Genomic DNA, 23,601 nt, shown 5'->3' on the forward strand with positions numbered 1-23,601 from the left:
AGATACTCGTTACAAGACACCGGATACTCGTACTGCACGCCGATGCATGTGCACATGCTGGAGGCACGAGCGCGAAAACTGCAAGCTCGCTATTGGCAATGAGCTACGGCCTCATTGGCTAGCTCTCTGTTGGACGCCATTCAAATAGAAATAGAAACCGAAATATCATTCTCCCCTTTAAGTGGACCACGACTGGTGGGTGGGGCAGCGGCTGCAGCTGGGAACGGGCGCGTTGACAACTTTCACTGCCAGCGAAGCGTGAGCCAGAAATTGGCGACTCAGTTTCGCTGGCGATAAGCGGTCGAAAAGTGGAGTACATACAGAAATAAACAGTTTACTTCCATACTTTGAATTTTTCCAACATAAAGTGGGGTTATTTTTTTCTCCTTCATTTTTAGACATTTAATTGCATAAATATCAGACTTAAAAATACGAAAGAGAATAAAATCTTTGGCAACTTCTTAATATTTCAAATGTAAATGTCTAAAATAACAAAACCTACAATTCGGTAAATTCTAATTTTTTAAAGTCTCTAATCTCTTAATCTCTTAAGTAAACGTAAATGTAATATCTTCAACATTTCATTAAGATTGTACTTGTATTTTATATAGCGGTAAAAGAAAGAAGTATATTTTTACTTTAAAGTGTACTTTAGCAAACTCAATTTTTTATTAACTTGTCTGAAGTATATTTTCTTATCAAATTTATTCGTATACATTTAATCACAATCTTCCAAAAAATTAGTTATAATTTTATTAACTTAGTTTTAAAAACTTGTCCGTTGCGCAAAACGCAAAGCTGTTAACACCCCCAATTTTAATCTATAAATGTATTTCTATCTCTTGGTTGAAAGGGAAGACGTGGATGTTCCAGAAAAAATATCCAGTAACATCGTTTTTTGCCCTGCTCTAACCTATATCCTCTATGTTTACAAATCCGGGGACAGAACGGCTATCTGGTAAGACTGTTTCACTAGCAGGCGGAGATCGCAGGGCGGAGAACAGTCTGACCTAGGCCAAGGGAAGTGGTGGGAGATCGGCGGGGCAGCCAACAAAGTAAACACCCCGAGCTTGCAGATAGTGACGCGGAATCGAAATGGAAGGCGACCTGCGACGACAACGAACGCATAAATTGCAAATGCTGTTGCTCCGCCAATGGAGCGCAATAATTCACAAATAGCTACGGCAACGTGACGGCGTACATACATATACGTATATGTATATGTATATTTATATGTGTGTACATACTTCTCCTGCATTTGACACGAAGTGCAATCGCTCGAGAACGCAGCCCGAATGCATCTGTGTGGAGTTGAGTGTCGCGCAGCTTGCGTTCATTCGCGGGTTCAAGGTAGTTTGGATCTCTCCGCTTCGCCGGCACTCGATAGTCGATCCCGATTCCCGATTCTCGATTCTCGATTCCCGATGTTCGGTTTCCGATTCCTGACTGGGTATGCAAAACTGATCGCTTCGATATAGATCAGTCAGTGAATTAGAAATATTTTTAGGTCCACGAAATATCAATAAATTATAATTTAACTAATCCCTACCGAATGGTCCTTTCGTTGAAAATTCTTTTAAAAAGCTTAAAAAACTACTGAACCATGTCTGATGGATTATTTATTAGTAAAATGCTGCTGTTGTTCAGATTGGCAAACAGTGGTATAAGATTCCACATATGAATATCCTGTATATGCCCATATGTATATTGGATTATGAATGATTGGTATCAAGGTTTTCTTGATTCGAAGCCTCTGTGGTGTTGGAAGAGACATCAAATGGCATTCATTGAAAAGCGGTTGAAATGAGGGCCTACACCACTAGTGAACACTTGGGCTTTGTACTGCGGAGACACCTACTAATGGATCAGTCAACAGTTAGCACTCGCGACATCATGCGGGTTGTCCGGGGATATATGGCGTTCTGCGCCAGAGTATCTGGAACTCTGGAACTCTGCCCGGGGCTGTGGAGTGCCTGTGTTGTGCGAGGCGCACGCTCTCCGAGACCTTGATCCCGCATTAAAAAGTTGGCACGTCGTCGTCATCGTCGTTAAACAACAAAAATAACACAGCAGGCAGATAAAACCAAACTGAAGCCAAAGCGAAAGGCAGGGGAGCCAGGGAGGCAAGTGAGGCAAGTGAGTCAAGACAGACCGGCAAGGCATGACAACAAAGGAGGAACATGTGGACAACCGCTTTGTGGGTCGCCGGGCGGGACTGGGGAACTGGCTGGCTGGCTGGCATGCGGTGTCCATTTGTGCGCCACTCCTCCCAATCAGCCGCTGATGATCTTCATTGTTTTTAATTTGCCAGCCATTTCTGCTAATGTCTTCGGCCTTTTCACTTTTTGTGGGTTTGCAGGGAAGCCGAGCGTTGGATGCGTTTTGCATGCCAACCACAGAGCTAAGCTGACGGAATGGTTTATTACCAACTGGTTAGTGGGTCAAGACCTCTTATTGTTACACCCAAATTAAAGCCTTACCGAAATCAGTGCTTAAAACTGTCTCAATTAATAATTATCTCTTGTCCTTTCAGTTGATCCAAAGGAAAATCGCATCAATTAAACATCTTTGAGACCCGTTTTAGACCAACAAAGACAAAGGATAAAATTTCATTTTAAGTAAAAAGCAAGCGTAACGGCTTCCGGATAAGCGGAGGAACCAACCACAAAAACAAGTTTATAAACCAAAATAATTAAATGAGACACTTAAGAAGAAAGGAATTTAAAATTTGATCAACATGAAGAGAAACAAATAACCAGCAGTGAGCACAGTGGCGACAAGCCAAGCACATCTGAGAAAGCCAGGATAACCCCGACAACCGAAAATGTGCATCAGAAGTCAGTAAGCAGGGACTTCGAAGTTCGAACCAATCGAAAGCGACTTAAGAGCCACAGAGCCAGGCGAATCTAGAAAGCCAAGAACAGCCATTACCTACAAATAACCAAGCGACCAGAGGGACAGCAGCAATGGCCATCAACTTCTCGGCTTCCTTTGCGGCCTGCATAGCAGCCGGACTGAAGGTGCCGCGCCAGATAATGTACTGCATCACCCAGGACACGGGCCAGCCGTACGTGCTCTACAAGGACTCGCAGGACGCGGAGCGCAACCCCGCAGCCATCGGCGCCAGTCCCGCCCAGTGGGGCAGCGACATGTACCCCAACATCCAGCAGCAGGCCCAGCAGCACCTCACCGCCCAGCAGCAGCAACAGCAGCAGCAGCAGCAGCAGAACGCGGCCCAGGCGGCTGCGCAGGCGGCAGCGGTGGCCGCAGCGGCGGGACAGCCGCAGAGTCCTCCTGGCGGCGGTCAGGAGGCCCGGGACAACGGCAGCGGCGACGGTCGCCAGCAGCAGGTGTCGCCCTCCTCGAGCCCGTACCCCTCGGTGCAGCAGCAGCAGCAGCAGCGGGCCAACGGGGCAGGCGACGAGGACCCCATGAGCCAGGTAAGCCGTGTGCCGGAGTTTTGTGCCGAGGGCCCCACTCACACCGCCTTCCGTTTCCGTTTCAGCAGCTGGCCAACCAGCAGAACTCGGCGCCCAACCAGAACCAAAGCAGCAACGACCCCCAGCACTCGGGCTCCAATGCGGGCGAGCCGGGCAACCCACACGTCCAGCAGAACGGCGGACCCCAGAGCGACCCGGGCAACGGGTTCCAGACCCCGGACTACTACGCCCCCCGCCACGCGGCGCCGCAGGGAGGGATGCTGGCGCCCCCCGGCTTCCCGCCGCTCCACTATCTCAACAAGGGCGTGCTGCCCATGGAGCAGTCCGGCGGAGGAGGCGCCGGAGGGGGCGGCGGCGGCGGCGAGGCGTACGCGCTGCCCGAGCTGCTGCCCGCCCAGCAGAACGGCCAGCAGAGCGCCGGGCCGGCGAACGCCAATGCCAATGAAGGCGGGGCCGGGGCCAACGGGGCCGCCGGAGTGGGCGGGGCGACGGGAGCGGGCGTGGGCGTGGGCTCTGTGGGCGTGACGAGCGGCGGGAGGACTGGCAACGGCCCGGGACGCCCGCACAAGAACAAGCCGCACAGCGACCTGCGGCTGTTCAAGTGCCTCACCTGCGGCAAGGACTTCAAGCAGAAGAGCACGCTGCTGCAGCACGACCGCATCCACACGGACGCCCGCCCGTTCCCGTGCTCGGAGTGCGGCAAGCGCTTCCGCCAGCAGTCGCACCTCACGCAGCACCTGCGCATCCACGCCAACGAAAAGCCCTTCACCTGCCCGTACTGCTCGCGCAGCTTCCGGCAGCGCGCCATTCTCAACCAGCACATACGCATCCATTCGGGTGAGAAGCCCTTCGCCTGCCCCGAGTGCGGCAAGCACTTTCGCCAGAAGGCCATCCTCAATCAGCATGTGCGCACCCACCAAGGCGAGCGACAGATACAGATAACTAACCTACCGATGCAGATGCAGATACAGATACAGATTCGAATAGGGATAGTGCTAGGAGCGACCCCGCTAGGTGCAGCCGGCCGGTCCTCGGGCTCGGCTCGGCTCGTCTCACCCCTTTGGCAACCGATTTCCCTGCTAAATTTAGTACTCTCTGCAATTGAACGCACTTTTGGCCGCATATCGAAATTGTCCCCATTGTAATGCCCATCTGGATGCTCGGCTCGCCGAGAGCGAGGACGGAAGGCCGGAACCGAAAGTCAGACCTGAAACGATCGTTGTGCGAAACTTAACCTCGGGAAGAAGAGCACGGTTCCCACCTTCCACTCGCCTCGGCCAGCCAGCAGCCATTAAAGAAACCCCCCATCCATCCGTCCCTATGTAGCAGAACGCCAGGCAGTTCTTTCGAAGATTTGTATCTCGGCTGCGCGCCAGTTTAAGCGCTGCTAACAGTGGCATTCTCTCGCTTGACTACTTGCATGTGACTGCGGATCAACACGTCCCCCCACAGACGTCTCGCCGCACCTCATCTTCAAGAACGGGCCGCACCCGACGCTGTGGCCCTCGGACGTGCCCTTCCCCGGCGAGGACAACGACACCAAGGGGGACATCGCCGGCACGGGCGGTGGCTACCACGACGAGGATTCGCAGGGAACGCCGGACGGCAGCGGCGGCATGCACTACCCCTCGTACTTCAAGGACGGCAAGGGTGAGTACTGGGGAGCGGGGCGCTTGGAGGCGGCTACCTTCTAATCAGACCCTCGCACAGGCCAAAAGATACTGCCCGAGGTGCTGCAGCACATCGGCGTCCGGCCGGCGAACATGCCGCTCTACGTGCGGTGCCCCATCTGCGACAAGGAGTTCAAGCAGAAGACGACGCTGCTGCAGCACGGCTGCATCCACATCGAGTCGCGACCCTATCCCTGCCCGGAGTGCGGCAAGCGCTTCCGCCAGCAGTCGCACCTCACGCAGCACCTGCGCATCCACACCAACGAGAAGCCCTTCGGCTGCATGTACTGTCCGCGCTTCTTCCGCCAGCGGACCATCCTCAACCAGCACTTGCGCATCCACACCGGCGAGAAGCCGTACAAGTGCGGCCAGTGCGGCAAGGACTTCCGGCAGAAGGCCATCCTGGACCAGCACACGCGCACCCACCAGGTAGTTGTAGCCTGCCTCTGTCAGTCAGAGCCACCCGCAAGTCAAGCTGTTCGATCGGACACAGAATCGCGTTGTCTCGATGCCATGTTGAGGGGAGTAGAGGTCAAGAGCACAACGGCGATACAAGTTTCTCAGAACAAGGTCCCTTTTCAGCACCCAGTTATTGAGAGCGCTCTGGGGCATTTAAGCCTCTCAAGGGTTCGGCATTGGCCTACAAATCTTTTCAGTAAAAAAGTAAAAAGTGTATATTAATTAATAATTAAGGGGCAGCTATGTGGCAGCTTGAGCAGGTTGTAAATATAGGAGTTAACAAAGCAGTGGCGTAGATAGCTTTTTGATATGGGGGGGGATATGACTCAGAATAAAAAATTCTTTTTTAATTTTGAGAGTTTTACCATTAATTGCCGTATTGCAGATTGAGACAAAATAAATATTGGCGCTTCAAAAATGTTATGCTTACATTAAAACACATGCCTGGGAAAAATTCGATTTTATCATCTTATAATTCTCAGACCCAAGGGGGGGGATTGATCCCCCTGATCCCCCCTATCTACGCCACTGTAACAAAGGGATGGTACAAGATTATACATTAATTCTATTCATGTGTAATTCAATTAGATCGGTCTTCGAGGGTATTAAATATATCTTAATGGAAGGTCATGTGGGTAGTAGTCGCTTATACGCACTGTTATCTTAGACAAACCATTGTTAGTTCAACGTTAAATCCGATTAACCGTTTAAAACAATTTCACTGTCCAAAATTATAGTGTTATCTTATGGGGTTTCCCCACTAATAGTAGGTTCATATTGATTTGCACAGGCTCTCAAACTTTAAACTGATCCCGTTCAATAGTTTACACTTTCAAAGTTATGACATTTTATATAACGCCTCATTTGATGGCGGTTAGAAGTCGAAAGTGTTCCTAAAAGTATCTCCGGTGAACTCCGAGCTCTGGCGTTTTTGAGATGCTCTAATGTAAATCCCAACATGGCATCGAGAAATAGTTCCCTAGTGCCTCAGCCCGACCATAGTGCTAATCCGTTGTCTCTTACCTTGCCACACAGGGGGATCGGCCCTTCTGCTGCCCGATGCCCAACTGCCGTCGGCGCTTCGCGACGGAGAACGAGGTGACCAAGCACATCGATAACCACATGAACCCCAACACCACCAAGGTGCGTCGCCAGCAGCAGCAGCAACACCAGCAGCAGCAGCAACAGCAGCAGCAGCAGCAGCAGCAGCAACAGCAACAACAGCAGAACAACAACGCGGTCGCCCAGGTGGCCTCGGTGGCCAATCACCTGATGAACGACGCCAAGAGCCTGGCGGCCCAGCAGTTCCTCAACAACAACAACCCGTCGGCGGTGGACAACAAGGCGAACATTCTTCCGGTGCGCAGCATAGCGTCCAACGCGGCGGCCGCCGCCGTCGTCCAGCAGTCGGTGGTGAAGAACGAGCTGTACTTCCCGCAGTGCTACGGGCCGCCCTTCCAGCATCCCTTCCAGACGCAGCAGCAGGCCCAGCAGCCCAGCGTGGCGCACGCCAACGGAGGACCCACGCCGCCGGTGACCGTGACGGTGGCCAACTCGGTGGCCCCCGGCGTCGTCGTCCAGCAGAACGCCTCCGCCTCCGTGGTGGCCCAGTGACATCCCACCACTGGAGCAGCTGGGGCACAACAACAACAACAACAACAGCAGCAGCAGCAACAGTCGTCGGCGGCGCAGCAGCAACACCACCCGCCGCCGCCTCCGCCGCCCACGTCGTCCGCCCACCACATAGCAGCAGCAGCCGCCGCCGTCACCGCGGCCACGCCCTCATCCGCCCACGCATCGCCCGTGGCGGCGCCGCAGACTGTGACGCTGTCGATCACGCTGCCGCCGCCGCCGCCGGCCACCCACGCGGTCCACCCGGGCCATCCGGGGCATCCAGGCCATCCGGGAGTGGCGAACGGGGCCGCGCCCCCGCCGCCCCCTACTCTGTCACACGCGATTCCCATTCATCCACACATACACTCGATATTCGGATCACTATGATGTCATCAGTAGGAGAGACAGCAGCAGGAGCAGCAATAGGAGGAGGAGCAGGAGGAGGAGGAGGCAGGAACTCAAAGTCGAGGAACACACACTGTACACCATACGTCATAGGTTCGATAAGTTCTCTAGTTTTAGACACACACTTACAAATTCTCCTAGTTTTTAAAACTAATCTCAAACCACAAAACACAGTTTTGGTAATGGCGACCGAACGGACGAGCCGCGAGGATCCGAGCAGAGGGGACGCATCCGGGCAAACAGGACGAGTACTAGTCTTTTTGAAAAGGACTCTAAACTCCTTTGATATAAACCATAAACATGAAATGCGAGTGGTGGACGTTTGAGAGAAGCGCAGTGCAGAATGAGGAGAGCCGAGAGCCAAACACAACGTTATACGATTCCTTTTGATAATTTTTTTAAGCACCACTTTAAGAATCTTAAAGACTACAAACACATCAAATATTTATATGTACACAAGCACACGGACACTCGAGTGGATGCAAAGTTCGCCAGCCTTGATCCTATACAATCGACCGAAGATATACGATTTAGGCGTGAAGTTAGGGTAACTCAGATGCAATGAGTCTGGACATGCGACGTGATAGATATGGCAGCTAGGATCTGTTTGGGGGCAAACAATGGGGTCGGAAATCGAAGAAGGGGAAACGCGGACGTTGGCGCTGAGCAATTTGTTTTCGAAGCAGCATCTCTAAATTTTAGTTCTGTATTTTAGATATGTTGGTGAATTAGAATTTATGTTTGACAAATACGATTGATCGGCTATCGCTGAGCGAGTAGCTTGGCTAAGCCAAGGGAATTTGCACCGCAAGGCCACGAAACTTTTATTAGAAATTTCTTTTTCATTTCAATTGACATGTGATTTTTAAAAGTGTATAAAATAATACTGGAATGCAATTTAAAGATACGAAAAATCAAATTTAAGGCGTAATCCATAAGTACTTTGACCTAGGATTCATTTGTTGTCTTCCCCAACTAATTATGTGTAGTTTATGTTGAATTTTTATTTAGTAATTAGGCATACGTTGAACCCAAATATGTCCACACAATTGCACACCCACGGGGCAGGCAGAAGAAATGAGCGAGGAACATCATGTTTATATATCAGGCAATTCAAATGTGACTCTTCAGGTGCCATACAAATGAACAATAGTCAAAACCTAATGGATAAACACTTACCATGCTTCCGACCTATACTATATACTATCTGATCCAACATATACAACCACCCGACCCCCACCATCTAAGTTCTTCCCCTGCCAACTGTGTGGATATAACCGACAAATTTAGTTTCTTATCAAATTTTCCAATGTACCGTCAAAGCATTTATGATTGTTATTAATCTTTTAGTATATGTTTTCTACATATTTATATATAAAAGTATATATATATTTTATGTAATGTAAAAAATCGAGAAGGATCAGAAATTAACTTTAGATTAGCCGCTTCACCTTATCAATTATCTACTCATTATTTAAGAAATTTAGCGATTAGTCAAATTAGTTTCTATTGAAATCAAAGCAAGAGCTTCGAATACGACTTGTTTTCACTTTTTAGAACTTGAAGATTATCAAATTTGTTTGAACTTATTATTTAATTATTTCAATAAAACTATTATATGATTTATGTGATTTTGTGTTTGTATATCTTTCTTTGAGTTTCCATTAATTCGATCCATATCAAAGTCTGTTTCTTTTTATTTCCCTTGTACACGGGGTAACGCAGACAATTTTGGCATTATACAAATCTACGACTTTTTCGGCTTGGGCAGGCGTCTGGTTTTTGTGATAAAAGTGTCGCTGGCAAAAGTTTCGGCAACAATGGCTCATTCAAAATTGTACATAACATGTTTCGGCGTAATTGTATGTAAATCAACCAACAAAAGTTTTATAAATAGTTTGAACAAATTGTTTCGGCATTGTAAAATAATTATAAACACCTTACGGTAACGATAACGATTTAGTCAAAATTTTAAAACCACTTTTTAGGCACATTAAAGATCCACTCTAAATCAAAATTGATAGCGGAAAAAAGTTAAGTGTAAAAATATTGCATGCTCTGGCACAAAGGCAAACAACATCCAAAAATTTATATGGTACCCATTATGGTGGCTTTTATTGGAATTAGACCAAAGCGATTTGATCAGAACGATCAGCATGATTTGCTATAAAAAATACAACGTTTTACATTAAGCTATAGCAATTCTTTAGGCCTTTTAGACAAAATTTTATTAACCCTTTCGGCTTTAAAAAATCGAACAAATTTTATCGATACGAACAAACGACGAACATAGATACGAACCTTTTGGCTTTAATCAAAATTATGTTTAGTTTTAGTTAAAAAAAAAAACAAAAACAAATAAAATAGTTGATGAAATCGAAATTATGGCAAATTATGCAATAATTCCAGTAAAAGCAAAATTTAGACTGAATGTCGCTGTGATAAATGCAAAATAAAAACAAAACAACCTAAACGTAAAACTTTTGTACATTTTAGGCATTAACACAAAATTTAAAGCATGCACTTAATCAAAAACAAAAACATAAATTTAGGCGCAACAAAATCTAGCATAAAGACAGAGACTAAGAACAAAATTTTCAAAAGCTCCAAAATTATTTTGCAGACCAACTCGGGAGACTTGCGTTCTCCCATGATGTTCTGTGAACTGATTTAGTCTATTTTACTTACACTTTAATATGATTTTATTTAAGTTAAAATTTTTATTTTAATTATACATTTTTTCATTGATTTCATAGTTGCTAAAAACATTTCATAGCAAAGATGAGTTGAAAGAAAGCTGCACAGGGCGGTAAATCAGCTGCTTCAGTGGAATCTTGCTCTTGGAATTCTTCCAAAGAGCCTAAGGAGTTAGTGAAGACCAATGACAACACCGGCCGTGACAAATATAGTATATACACCGCACTCATATGTGTTTGAATATGTAACACTTAACTGATCATGGGGTAGTTCCCGAGGTGACAGTAAGCCTAGAATGATAAAGGGGCTACAAAATGACCAGCCGAACAGACTAGACCGGAACCAAAGCGTACCAATAAACAATTCTGACAAACAGTCGAAGAAGATAAATAGCTGAAGATACATACTGCAGAGGAAAATACTGCTAAAAAAAGAAATAGAAAAACACAAACAGAGTTACAAGCATACCTTACAAAAACAATAGCCCAATTTAAATAACCAAGAGTACAAATACAAGTAATTTTTATAGCTGAAATTTTAATTGCAGTATCGAAAACCATATAAAGTAAACATAAGTAATGTAACCATAAAGCAAATCCAAAAACACAAACACAAACAGAGGCATAGAAATACAACAAACTTGGCACATCAAAATCGACGAAAAAATCCAAATGAGAGAAGTAAATTAATATGAAATCAGCGTTTCGATAACAAAAAAACCATTACACCCTGGAAATTGAAAAAAGTTAATGAAATAAAATCCTTTCTTCTTAAAAACTAACAAAGAAAACTATAATACAAGTACAACAACCTATAATACTTCAGATAAAAGAAAAATAATATCAGAATAATATTGGACAAAATGTAAACAAATTACCACTTTTTTGGCTTAAATTTCAGACTCAAAATATAGTCATATCCCTGTGACAATGCAAAATTCATAGAAAATGCCTACATCAAACATACAACCAAAGCAAGATGGAAAAAGTAAAGTAAGGGATGTAGGGTGGGGCAATCTGTGAAGATCCCAACCCTCCATCTCACAATTTCCAGAAGCGAATGCATTATAATTGAGTACAGCCGCTTTCTGCAATAGTGATAATAGTTTTAAGTCAACCACCAAGAATCAATGCAACCAACAAACAAAATATAATTCAAGAGAATCAGCAAGAAAACATAAAAAATAGGTAAATACACATTGAAATAGCAACGGTAAGCATTAATTGGAAAAAAGAAGAATAATAATAATACTGAAATTTCTTAATACAAATGACAATGATCAAAGATTCAAAAGCCCATTAAAAGCTGTTTGACTTAATTAAAAAATTGTGAGTAAACAGATTTTTAGTTAAATTTCCAAATGTCCGAGGGGAAGCGATTACCAAGGAACGAAAAGGATTAATGTCACGCAAAATACTAAAAAAATCAAATTCCAAAGCAAGAGAAGAAGTAAAATAAATGATTACAAGATCAAAGAAAAATAGCGTATAGCATATGGAAAACCCTAAACTTTAATATATATGGTGTATTATATTTTTTAACCTATTTAAGGCATACTCTCTATATATATGATATATCTACTTATATTTGACTTAACCTTAAAAAGTTTGGGACAGCAGCCAGCTGAGTAAATAGGAGGAATTACAGACTTTTAATTGTATTAAATGCCAGTAACAAACTGATCCGACATTGCAAAAATCCAACCAATCCCTTTTTTTGCTTAAAAATAAACAAGAAAAGGAAACATTTGAAAAAACCGTAAACAACAATAGCCTCGTTAGTTGTTAATTAAGCTGGCGATATTGAACTCTATATTCAAATTATTGCAGAAATTTAGACCAGCATAGGCACAGATAATGAACTGGATCCTTTTACCCTTCGATTCTTTTCATTTTTTTTAAGGAGGTTGCCTTTATTTCTTCCTTTATTTAAGAACCTTTACGGATCAATACTGTATAAGTACTAGCTGATGTTTTGAAAGCATACTACTGTGCTATTTTCCTGTATCAAAGTTAAGTTCCGTACGGTTTTCATAGAAATGAAGCTAATTTATAATTGACGCAATTTTAAAGTACACTTTTAAGGGTCCAGCCTTAATCTATGCCTACATGTAGGTTCGTTTTTGCAATAGACACAATGTGCCCATAGAACAAGTAATTTATTACAAAAGAAAAATAAAAATGATTTATTTATATTAGATACGGAATGTTGTTTTTGCAACAGGAACAAACCATAAACAAAGTGAAATAGTACCGAAAATATTTTACAGAATTTTTACAAAGAACAGGAAAACCAGATATAAATACAGCTCTTAAATAGAATTGAAATCAGAATGCCATAAAACAATAGCAACAGTACTAAAAATCGATCAGACAGCTTACAACTGAAAAAACACCAAAAAAATAGTAAAAGTCGACGAGGATCGACGAAAACGCCGAAAAACAAACTAATATGGAGATCATATAGTAACATTTACTTAACAGACATTAAAGTATATTCCATTAAGTGTTAAGTGATGTATGCAAATAAAAAATAATTTTTAAACTTGCGCTTGCCAAAGTGTTGAGCAGGCATTAAAAGGATGGGGTCATTAAATGCAATGATAAACGATAAGTTCAATAACCCGAAGGATCAGATTAAATCAGATAAGAGAACAAACCGAACACAATTTGTTATGTTATATTTTTTTTATATATACGTTTGTAATTATTATGAACAATTGACAGGGACTACCATTTAATAACTACCATAGAAATAATAACTGAGCAGAGTCAATAGAAACAAATTTTATTTATGAAAATATCAGAGTCGGTTCGCTCCGACAGAGAGCAGGAATGCACTTATTATTAATTGTAACTCAACTATAACTGTACATAAGCAATCACAAACTGCAACTGCAAACGCAATAGTACCAAAGTAAGTAAATCAATTATTTCACTAATTTTGCTAACGAATAGCTAATGCACCAAGAAATGAGAGAGCAGGAATCATGTGAGCAAAAGCTGTTCAAGTGGGATGTAATACAAAAAGGTACGATCAAGTTTCAAGAATTTTCAGTACGAGTCATTGAGTCACTGAACGCAACATATCCATGCAAAAGTATGACCACTGCTATTATATCCGATTAGATTATGTTTTGAAACCTACCCAGAAGAACGAAATTTGTTTTTATCAGAAAGTGAGAGCATAATTGAGGATTAACAGATATTTTGTTTGTTAAGCAGACGTTTTAATCAAAACCATCAAACCGAATCAAAACCAAAATAGAATCAAACAAAGCAATAGTGATACTATACTGCCAGGATCAGGACACGTACCTGCCCTGGGCCAGCCAATAGCCAATAGCCTGATACAAGTAATTAACAATAAACCAAACATGTCTTTTATTTTACAACATATACAACAAATGCAACGGATACCGCAGCAGCAGCAACCATAGTACAATAATAACACATTTTCTTATTGACCGACTTTTATACAACAGACAAGAACAACAAACCCCAATTGAGCAACTAATAGACAGCAGCAATGGAGCAGCAGCAGATGATAAGCAATGTTGAGAAGAACATAGCGAGGTGTAACGCCGATTAACCGAATCAAAAAATGAATACCGCAATACCGACAGAGGCGATTTAAAGTATACAGCATACAGAATCAAGAACAAGCAAACTACCTATATACATATATTTTTTAAAGAGGCAAAGCGAAACATAGAGCAGATGTAACAATAGCTAAAAGTTGTTAAGCATTTTTATATTTGAATTTGTATTATTTTGAATGGATTAAATGTAAAAAGCAAAGTTATACATATATAAAAAACCAATGCAAAACTTTTTTATATTACAAGAGACAAACAAGAAAACAACAATCTCACTTTCCTGGTAAAAATTGAATTAATTGGTACAACAAAATCAATAACAGATTGCACCTAAACAATAAAACTGGATTACCAACATTAATAAAAACTTATGATGCTTAAGTTTGTTCACTTATGTTGTATCTTAAGTGTTAATTTTTAATCTAAACCAATCCTAAGTTAATGGCTAACAGTCAAATTTAGTTTTACACTAACAACTACGATTACCAGACTAACCATCAACAAATTCTGAAAAATACAATAACAAACACTGGCAGTTACAATAATATTTTCCAGTTTTATTTCGGCTGATTCAAAAAAAAGGACGTTATAAATAAACCTCATAATTATTCAAAAAACGTATTTACATAACAATCTAGAAAGAAAACTCTTCAAAAGTACATAACAAACGTTACGAGGATTCTCTTTGGTGACAAAAAAAAACGGAGTTCGGCGAAAACAAAAAACTTTAGATAACAAAATCTGATAAAGAAATGGTGACTTTACCAATGGCAATGAACGAACTAATACAAGAAAAAAACATTGAAAATAATTATGTATACCTTCTCGGCCAATTCAAAAAAAAAAAAAACAAAAATCACGGATAAAACAACTAATCTCGGTCATTCCAAAATTGATTACACAAAACAAGGTATACTCGAGTCATGGCAACTATTTAATGGAAATTCACGTTTGATTACATTTTTCGGAGCAACCAAAACCAAAATTTAAATTTAAGCCAAATGTATAAGCATCATTTTTAACATAAAAATTAAGAAATATTAAAAAAAAAATACTTTAGGTATTTAATGTAAGGGAAATTCAAAAAAAAAAAAAAAACACAAAATGACACAAAAAGAGGTAAGGGACTTTGAATATGAACGAAAAGTGAAAGTTTGGGAAGAAAAACAAAACAAAATTCACCATCAACAAAAAATAAATAAACCTTAAAAAGAAACCAAATTTCAAAATTATAATTGTTATAAGCAAATCAAAAGCACTATATATGCAAATATATATCCAGAAAATTCATTACACCAGCCAAACTAAAAGTAATCCTAAAATTACATACACCCAAAAAAAAACCCCTATGAAACATGCAACCACCAAACACTTTCCACCACACTCAACCCCATACAATTTCCATTGGTTTAGATTTTAAGCATCATTTTTAACGTAATCGTCAGCCAAAAAATAAAAAAAAATTCACGAAATACAAAAAGAAACCTATCATGGCAGTCCAAAATTAATCGAATTCAAAAAAGAATAAATAAGATTTTAAGGCAAGCAAATATTACCGAGTCAAAAATAAAATATTTAAGCAAGTAAACTTATGCAATATCTTGCGTCGTCTAGTTTAATGTCGTAAAATTTTACTTTTTGTAATAAATAATTAATATTTAAATATATATTCTGTAACAAGGCAAAAGGTAAACGCAAATGTACTGTAAACATCTATCGACCTACTAATTTTCAAAAGTAAACAGAAACCAACTGAAAAATAGCTCCCGAAGCAGAAAAGGAAAGTAAAAAAAAATGAAAAACATGAATTTCTGGAATCCAAAATATAGAACTACTTAAATACAAGCCCATATTATTATACAAGAAAATGATTTAAAATAAATTGAATCTTGTAATATAAGAGTTTAGTTTCTTTTGTAGCACGTTTAAATTTTTGGTTTAGGATGTGGCAAAGAACCAGCGACAGAGAAGCACTTCGCCGATCCATAGTCACAGTCGTTTTATCCCACCTAAGGAGTATTTTTTCGCCTCGATTGCTAGCAGGTCAAATCGAACTTGACAACTCCGTCGTAGTCTGGACCGTACTCGAAGATGGGCTCACTCTTCCACGGGCGGTTGAAGCTGGCGGAGTAGGTGGTTTGCATGTTGCTGAGTTCGTCAAGCAACTTCTCGCACTTGAACCGAGCAGAATAGTTGTACGTCTTGGTAAGGTTTCCGAAGGCCTGCAGTCGGTCCACCTCCGCCGGTTGCTTTGGAGGACCACTCGAACTACTCTCCCTACACGAGTGCAAGAGACGCAGTCGCGGAAGTTCCTGGAACTCCAGCGTGTTGGTGGTGGTGAAGTTTCGCTTCAGTAACTCATTGTCCACAAGGTTTAGGCAAGATCGCATGTTTCGAATAAAGTTCTGGTAAGACAACTTGCGTTGCTCCACGAAAATGGGGACCGCCTCGGCCCGTGCAAATGGAGCTGCCGTGTACGTGTCTTGGCAGAGCGACCGATGGTTCTCGCAGCCACTCACCCGGAGTCCCGGCAGGATGGCGTTGCTCTGCTCCTGGACAGCGTAGCGACGCTCAGCCCAGTTGCCAATTAACACCGCCGTGCTGTATGTGGGCGACGCCATCCCGTCTGCCGGCGACTTATGGCTTGTGCCGCCCATCCCCGCAGGTTGGTTGAAAAGTACTATTGACTTAGAATAAGAAAAAAAAAAAAGGAATTTATTTGTGGTAAATGTGTACAACAGGGCTTGACAAACAAGTCTATACCCCTAGATCCTGCTCATAAACTAGACATATTTGAAATATCTTTAGCATATGTACAACATTTAATAACTCGGTCGACCAAACAGATTTGTTGGACCTATTTATCTTATCTTCCGTTTATCTGACTTTTGTCTTTTAAATGATCTAAAATTTTGCAGTTGAGAAAAATAAACCTCTCAAGCATTTATTTTCTGGTAGCTCGCAGCTTAATGTAAACTAGTCTGCAGTTCCCATAGCTGTCAAGTCCGTGGCTTCTCCTCTATCTTAGCGGGCTCCTCTAGGCACATCTTAGGGAAATGGTGCTCCACCTGGGTGTTCGTCGTACAACTTGTGTGAGCTGCTTAGCTGCAGGTCATGTGCTGTTCGAATTCCTTTTCGGTGGTCAGAGCTGCGCATAATGTGCTTCCATTTTGTGTTGGGCCTTAAAAGCGCTTATGGTACCAGTTTCCTATCAACACGTTGCTGCTATACATTGTTCCTTGGCATCTGACTGTCGCTCATCCTCGAGTCACCGGCTGCGGGCGGTTTACAGATGACTATAGAAAAAAAAGTAAAGGGTAAAGTTTTTTAACGATAATCAGAAAACGTTCTCTTAAATTCAAGCTAAAAAATAAACAAAAACAATAAAAAGCTTAATTGTTGCTTGTACTGACTAAAAGCTACCCGTTACCCCGATAAAAAATGTCAATGAATCAGAAATTGAAATTGTAACTAATTTTTTAAGTAGAAGCATCTCAACTCTTGCAATGCGAGCTCAGTCTGCTTGAAGCCTGGTTTCTTCGCTGGAAAATTAAAATTAACTTCAGGGAGTCCAAATAACTTTTGCGCTAAGAACAGGAAACTGCCCAAATGTCACACTTTACGGCTCAGTAATTCCACAAGATACCTGTGTGAAGTATCTTGGTATGCACCTCGACAACAACTCAAAATAAAAACCCTGAAAATGTCCTGGTTACTAAGTAGAAAATCAGCAGCCACTTTGGAAAACAAAATTCTCCTCTACAAAGCCATTTTGGAGCCAGTTTGGACCTACGCTAGCCAGCTCTGGGAACAGCTAACAATTCAAATATTGAAATACTTCTGCGCTCCCAATCAAAAACATTGCGACAAATTGTTAACGCTCCATTTTATTTAACTAATATTCACAGAGATCTAAATATTCCAACTATAAAAGAAGAGATAAACAAATATAGTAAGAAATATACAGACAGACTTCACAATCACGTAAATAATTTAGCCATAGGTCTATTGGGCTAACCAAATTCGATCAATAACAATGTTTCTCTTTTCAAATTGTTGAGTCCTCATCTGCTTAGGCTGCGTTTTACCTGCTTCGGCATCATTCTCACCAATAAAAACAATTGCAGGAACTAAGCTGGTATTTAGAAAATTGCAAAACGCTACCAAAAACTTTAAATGTGGAAGGTGGAGTTTTTCCCTCTTTTATACATTATTCGTATTTCAATTATTTTTTCAGAATTATATGTATTACAGTTTGGAATAGTAGAAAAAAAATACATTTTTTAGTTTATTCAAATGTAAACTCTTTTTAATTGTCTTTATTTTTTTAATAATTTTTTCGAGACAGCCTGGACAAGCATTTCACTGCAAATACTGCACAATTTGTAAAGGTCGCTTCCCGATCGTGTATTTGAAGTTATATCGGACAACGGAGGGTTCACTTTTTACTAAAATTATTAAAATGTACTTTAAAAATGTTCATAAGTATCAGCTAAGTTCAAAAAATATGAAAAATATCCTTAGTTACTTAAATAATTTTAATTGTTTTAGGTTGAACCTATTCAGATGACCGAAAAAAAATCATGAAAAAATCAAGAAAAAATAAACAAGGAATAAATAATATGTTTTTGAAAAACCTTCTTCAGCATTTTATTATAATATGATTCAAGAATTAAAGAAAAAAAAATTATGGAAATCGGAACACTGGTTTAGGAATTATAGACAAATTACTATCTCTGATATCATGAACCTATTCAGTTGTGCGGCAGTGTATATGTATATGTACATATATGTACATATGTATGTACATATGTGCCTTGCCGCTGCTTTAGAAGCTCATGCCTAGCCATTTGTTACTTAAAAATCCTTTTGAAAACCCAATTCTTGAAAAAATCTGGATCAAGGCGTCAGAGAGACTTAACCTCAGAATTACATACAATATTTTAAACAGTACTTTAGTTTAAAAATAGTTATTAAATATTTAAGAACTGTTAAAAAATAAATTGAAACAAAAATTGTATATTAAAGGCTGACACTACAATTTGTCATTTTAATTTGTATATTAGCTCTTAAGGATTGCTAGATGTATGTATGTACATATGTATATGGCTTTAATTTTTTTTTATGTGCTGGTAGAAATAAGCTGAGAGCCACTGTACATCATCAGGCAGTGGCGTAAGTATACAGTACATTTGAGAGTACATTTGTAAATAATCGTTACTTATAGAACAAAACAATATGCCGTACTCGTAGGTACCAGGTAGAACCAATTTCTTATGGCTCAAAACATACATACATGCATATGTACATATGTATGTCTACGACCGAATTAATTGTACATATATGCTGTTAACTGGCCCTTTCCTTTTTTAGTAGTTCTAAATTTAAATTTAAAAATTATACATATGTACATATATACAAAGTCGTTTCATATTTATCTAAACACGACATTGAAGACAATTTACTAATGCAGGACCGGCTAAAGACGTGGGTTTAATGGTAGTACTACCCACCTGAACCTTCTAAAGGTGGGTAGGGGCTAGCCGAGTTGAGCAGAAAATTGAAAAAAATTGTCCGAGTTGAGCAGAAACGATTTTTGGACATAAAAAATGAACATCCGAGTTGAGCAGAAACGATTTTTGGACATAAAAAATGAACGTCCGAGTTGAGCATAAAACCGATAACGGTAAAAAAAAAACATCCGAGTTGGGCAAAATCAATGTCAGAGATGCGTCAAAATCATTACTTATTCATATAATTATTACATATTTATTATTCATTTATTTGCAAATAATTATTACTTAATAATCATATATCACATATGATTATTAAGTAATTTTTCTAAAAAAAACTAAATTAAAAACTGAAAAAATAACCTTTTTTTTGAGAAAAATTACTTAATAATCATATAGCATATGTATGCATATCAGAAAAGTGCGCGCGCACTTTTGCATTGATACATATGCTATATGATTAATAAGTAATTTTTCAAAAAAAAAACTAAACTGAAAACTGAAAAAAGAACCATTTTTTTGAAAAATTAAATTATTTAATTAATAATGATTTTGTCGCATCTCTGACATTGGTTTTTTATGTGGAAAAGGCGCAACTCGGATGTTTTTATTTTTTTTTACCGTAATCGGTTTTCTGCTCAACTCGGACGTTCATTTTTTATGTCCAAAAATCGTTTCTGCTCAACTCGGAATTTTTTTTTACCGTAATCGGCTTTCTGCTCAACTCGGTATCGCCCGGTGGGTAATTACCAAAACTAAAAAACCGAGATAAACACCTTGAAGTGAGCTCAAAAACTCACGAAACTTGTGAAACTTATCAGAAATGAAAATTGGAGTGGGTTTTGGTGAAAAATTTCATGAAATCGAAAATTCATGAGACGAATTAATTGCTAGTCCGAAAAAATATCCACCTGCAATTGAGACGCTTCGCCGTTCGTCGTTCTATTTTCGGAAGTAACTAGGAAAATGCATACATACATATGTACAGTGGCTCGCAGCTTATTTCAACCAGCACCTCAAAAAAACTTTAAAACCATATATCTAGCAAACCAGGAGAGCTAATATAAAAATTTAAATGGGGATTTGTAGTGTGAGCCTTTAACTTAACATTTCTGTTAACACTTTTTTTTTAGCATTTTTTAAATATTTAATAAAAATTTTTAAACAGAAATACTGCTTAAAATACTGCAGCAGCTTATTTCAACCAGCTAGGAAAATATATTTTTTAACTGACTTAAATGAAAAAACAAGAAAAATTATCACTTGTTTTGGCCACCATTGTTGTCAATGAACATTTTAAGCCGTTTTGACATCGATTCCACCAGCTTTTTCTCCCCAATAGGACTATTTTTCCTCACTCTGTCACCATAGCGTTTTTTAGAGCAGATTTGTTAGAAAACTGGCTTTTTCTGATATTTTGGTACGGAATTGCCCAGAAATTTTGCATTACGTTTATGTCTGGTGCCTAGGCGGGGGGTTCCATCACATGTAGGCAATTCCAAATCAGCCAAGACTGTACAATATCCGATTTGTGGTTTGGGTCATTGTCTTGGTAGAATCGAAAACCCTCCCGATTTCCAATTTCTACTGCATTTTTGAGAAAATTGGCTTTCAAAATTTCAAGATAGTGAACCTTGTCCATCGTAGACTTTATAAAGTGCACTCTTCCGACGCCAGCTGCCGACATACAGGCCCATACCATGACACTACCGCAGCCATGCTTAACTGTAGTATTTAGATTCTTGCTTTGGAGCTCTGTATTTGACTTACGCTAAACATGTCGGGCTTCATCAGACCCGGAAATAATAAGTTTGGACTCGTCTTCAAAATTAGGGTGTTCCAAAAAGCTAAATTCTTGCACAAGTGTGTCGTTGGCAAATTTTAGGCGAAGAATCTAAATACTGCAGCTAAGCATGGCTGCGATAGTGTCATGGTATGGGCCTGTATGTCGGCAGCTGGCGTCGGAAGAGTGCACTTTATAAAGTCTACGATGGACAAGGTTCACTATCTTGAAATTTTGAAAGCCAATTTTGTTCAAAATGCGGTAGAACTTGGAAATCGGGAGGATTTTCGATTCTACCAAGACAATGACCCAAACCACAAATCGGATATTGTTCAGTCTTGGCTGATTTGGAATTGCCTACATGTGATGGAACCCCCGCCTAGGCACTAGACATAAACGTAATGAACAATTTCTGGGCAATTCCCTACCAAAATATCAAAAAAAGCCAGTTTTCTAACAAATCTGCTCTAAAAAACGCTATGGTGACAGAGTGAGGAAAAATAGTCCTATTGGGGAGAAAAAAGCTGGTGGAATCGATGTCAAAACGGCTTAAAATGTTCATTGACAACAATGGTGGCCAAAACAAGTGATAATTTTTCTTGTTTTTTCATTTAAGTCAGTTAAAAAATATATTTTCCTAGCTGGTTGAAATAAGCTGCTGCAGTATTTTAAGCAGTATTTCTGTTTAAAAATTTTTATTAAATATTTAAAAAATGCTAAAAAAAAGTGTTAACAGAAATGTTAAGTTAAAGGCTCACACTACAAATCCCCATTTAAATTTTTATATTAGCTCTCATGGTTTGCTAGATATATGGCTTTAAAGTTTTTTTGAGGTGCTGGTTGAAATAAGCTGCGAGCCACTGTATGTACAAACATATATGAACACTTGTAAGTATATTTCCTAGGCCGTTCTTAGACCATTATTTTGTGTGTCACAAACAATTTTCGCTATCCCTTTTTATCGTTATTCGCCACCTGCACTTCTCAGAAACGCAAAACATGCATACATACATATTTACATACATACATACATAGTAAGTACAACGAAAAAAAAAGCTGATCTTGTTGCATCGACGGACGCGTCTTCTTTTAAAATTCGACAAAAACTTTCTTAAAATGATCATTATCTTGCCATTGCTCTCTTTTCGTGTAAGTGGTGTTTTGCTCTACACTAAGCACGTTTTGAAAAACTCGGTTCTAGGGTATTGACGATCGTTTTTTCCTTCACTTACAGTGCCAGCTGATTGACAGTAAGACCCTTGGTCGATGCTGTTCGAATGAACTGCGTGCGTGCTTTTCATACTTTTTAAATAAAACATTCCGATGGTCGCATCAACTCTAAATCCACCAATTAATTAAGTCATTTTTAATTTCAATTTTCGGATTTTTGTAATGATAACATTTTGTTCGTTAGGTTTATTATCGTAGGGTATACCGTAAAATTTATGTATATGAGTGCCGGCCAGCAACACACACACAGCCGAACGACAACAATGAGAGAGCGCCGAGAGTCAACCGCTCTCAGCGTTTTAAGTGAAGGCATGGTAGAATAAGTATAAGGTAGTCTCGTCGGGTGCAAAATTGTTCGGGTTCAGTCCATTATTGTTCAGTGCGCTCTCTCTTGTTGATTTGAAAGGTTGTGTACGGACGATTTTTTGTTGAACATTAACCCTTGTGTGCAAAAGAGAAATGACCTATTGCAGTTTTTGCCGCAAGCACGTGCAAGGTGTAAAATTTATGAATGCACCGAAATGCTCATTAAGAAGGGCATTGTGGGAGCGTATTTTAGGATGCAACCTTGGTGAGAACTCAAAAATTTGCGATACGCATTTTGATGCTTCACAGTGGAAGTCGGCACCAAAGAAAGGCCAGGTTTTTAAAAGAAGACGACTAAACGATGATGCTGTTCCACAAAGAGAACCAGAGCCCGAACCAGAAATCGTAAAATTAGGCTTTGCATATTCGAGTACGCAAACAGAGTAAGTATACCGTATTAAAGTAAGAAAGTACAATTATTTACAATCCTTTATAAATTTATAATATAGGGACAAAATAATAGATCATGCTATTCTTATGGAAAACGAGAACCTGAAGAAAAGAATAAATTTAATTGAGAAGGAAAAGCATTCCTTACGCCAGCAGCTTGAGGAATATCAGGAACTGGAAAACTCTCTAGGCAACATTTTCACCGAGACTCAAATAAAAATATTGAAGAGTGGAGGAAAAAGATCCGTATTTAATGCGACAGACATGTCTTCTGCTATTTGCCTTCATACTGCAGGACCTCGTGCATACCACCATTTATATGAAAAAGGATTTCCTTTGCCAAGTCGAGCAACGTTATATAGATGGTTAACAGATGTCGAAATTAATGCAGGCACTCTTGATGTCGTGATTGAACTTATGAAAAACGAAGAGATGC

General features: G+C 40.3%; 2 protein-coding genes across 2 annotated transcripts in view; one reads left to right on the forward strand and one right to left on the reverse strand.

Moving 5' to 3' along the window:
- LOC108088796 (myeloid zinc finger 1) overlaps window positions 1-9,214 on the forward strand; it is a 32,004-nt gene extending 22,790 nt beyond the window's left edge. The window contains exons 3-7 of the mRNA XM_043209054.1: window positions 2,534-3,440; window positions 3,506-4,361; window positions 4,893-5,090; window positions 5,151-5,539; window positions 6,605-9,214. Of these exons, the coding sequence (XP_043064989.1) occupies window positions 2,967-3,440; window positions 3,506-4,361; window positions 4,893-5,090; window positions 5,151-5,539; window positions 6,605-7,183 (2,496 nt within the window). The 5' untranslated portion in view covers window positions 2,534-2,966 and the 3' untranslated portion in view covers window positions 7,184-9,214. The remainder of the gene's footprint in view (window positions 1-2,533; window positions 3,441-3,505; window positions 4,362-4,892; window positions 5,091-5,150; window positions 5,540-6,604) is intronic.
- A 6,540-nt stretch (window positions 9,215-15,754) lies between these two features.
- Window positions 15,755-16,635, reverse strand: LOC108088799. Its single transcript, XM_017186769.2, has one exon. The coding sequence runs from the start codon at window positions 16,538-16,540 to the stop codon at window positions 15,920-15,922; it is 621 nt and encodes a 206-aa protein (XP_017042258.1). The 5' UTR covers window positions 16,541-16,635; the 3' UTR covers window positions 15,755-15,919.
- Between the last annotated feature and the right edge of the window lie 6,966 nt (window positions 16,636-23,601).

This window comes from Drosophila ficusphila, unplaced genomic scaffold (assembly GCF_018152265.1).
Source record: "Drosophila ficusphila isolate 14025-0441.05 unplaced genomic scaffold, ASM1815226v1 contig_106, whole genome shotgun sequence".
Classification (NCBI taxonomy): domain Eukaryota; kingdom Metazoa; phylum Arthropoda; class Insecta; order Diptera; family Drosophilidae; genus Drosophila; species Drosophila ficusphila.

What these genes read in the sequence shown, in the direction of transcription:
- LOC108088799 (XM_017186769.2), bottom strand. Translation starts at nt 16,540, where the DNA reads ATGGGCGGCACAAGCCATAAGTCGCCGGCAGACGGGATGGCGTCGCCC.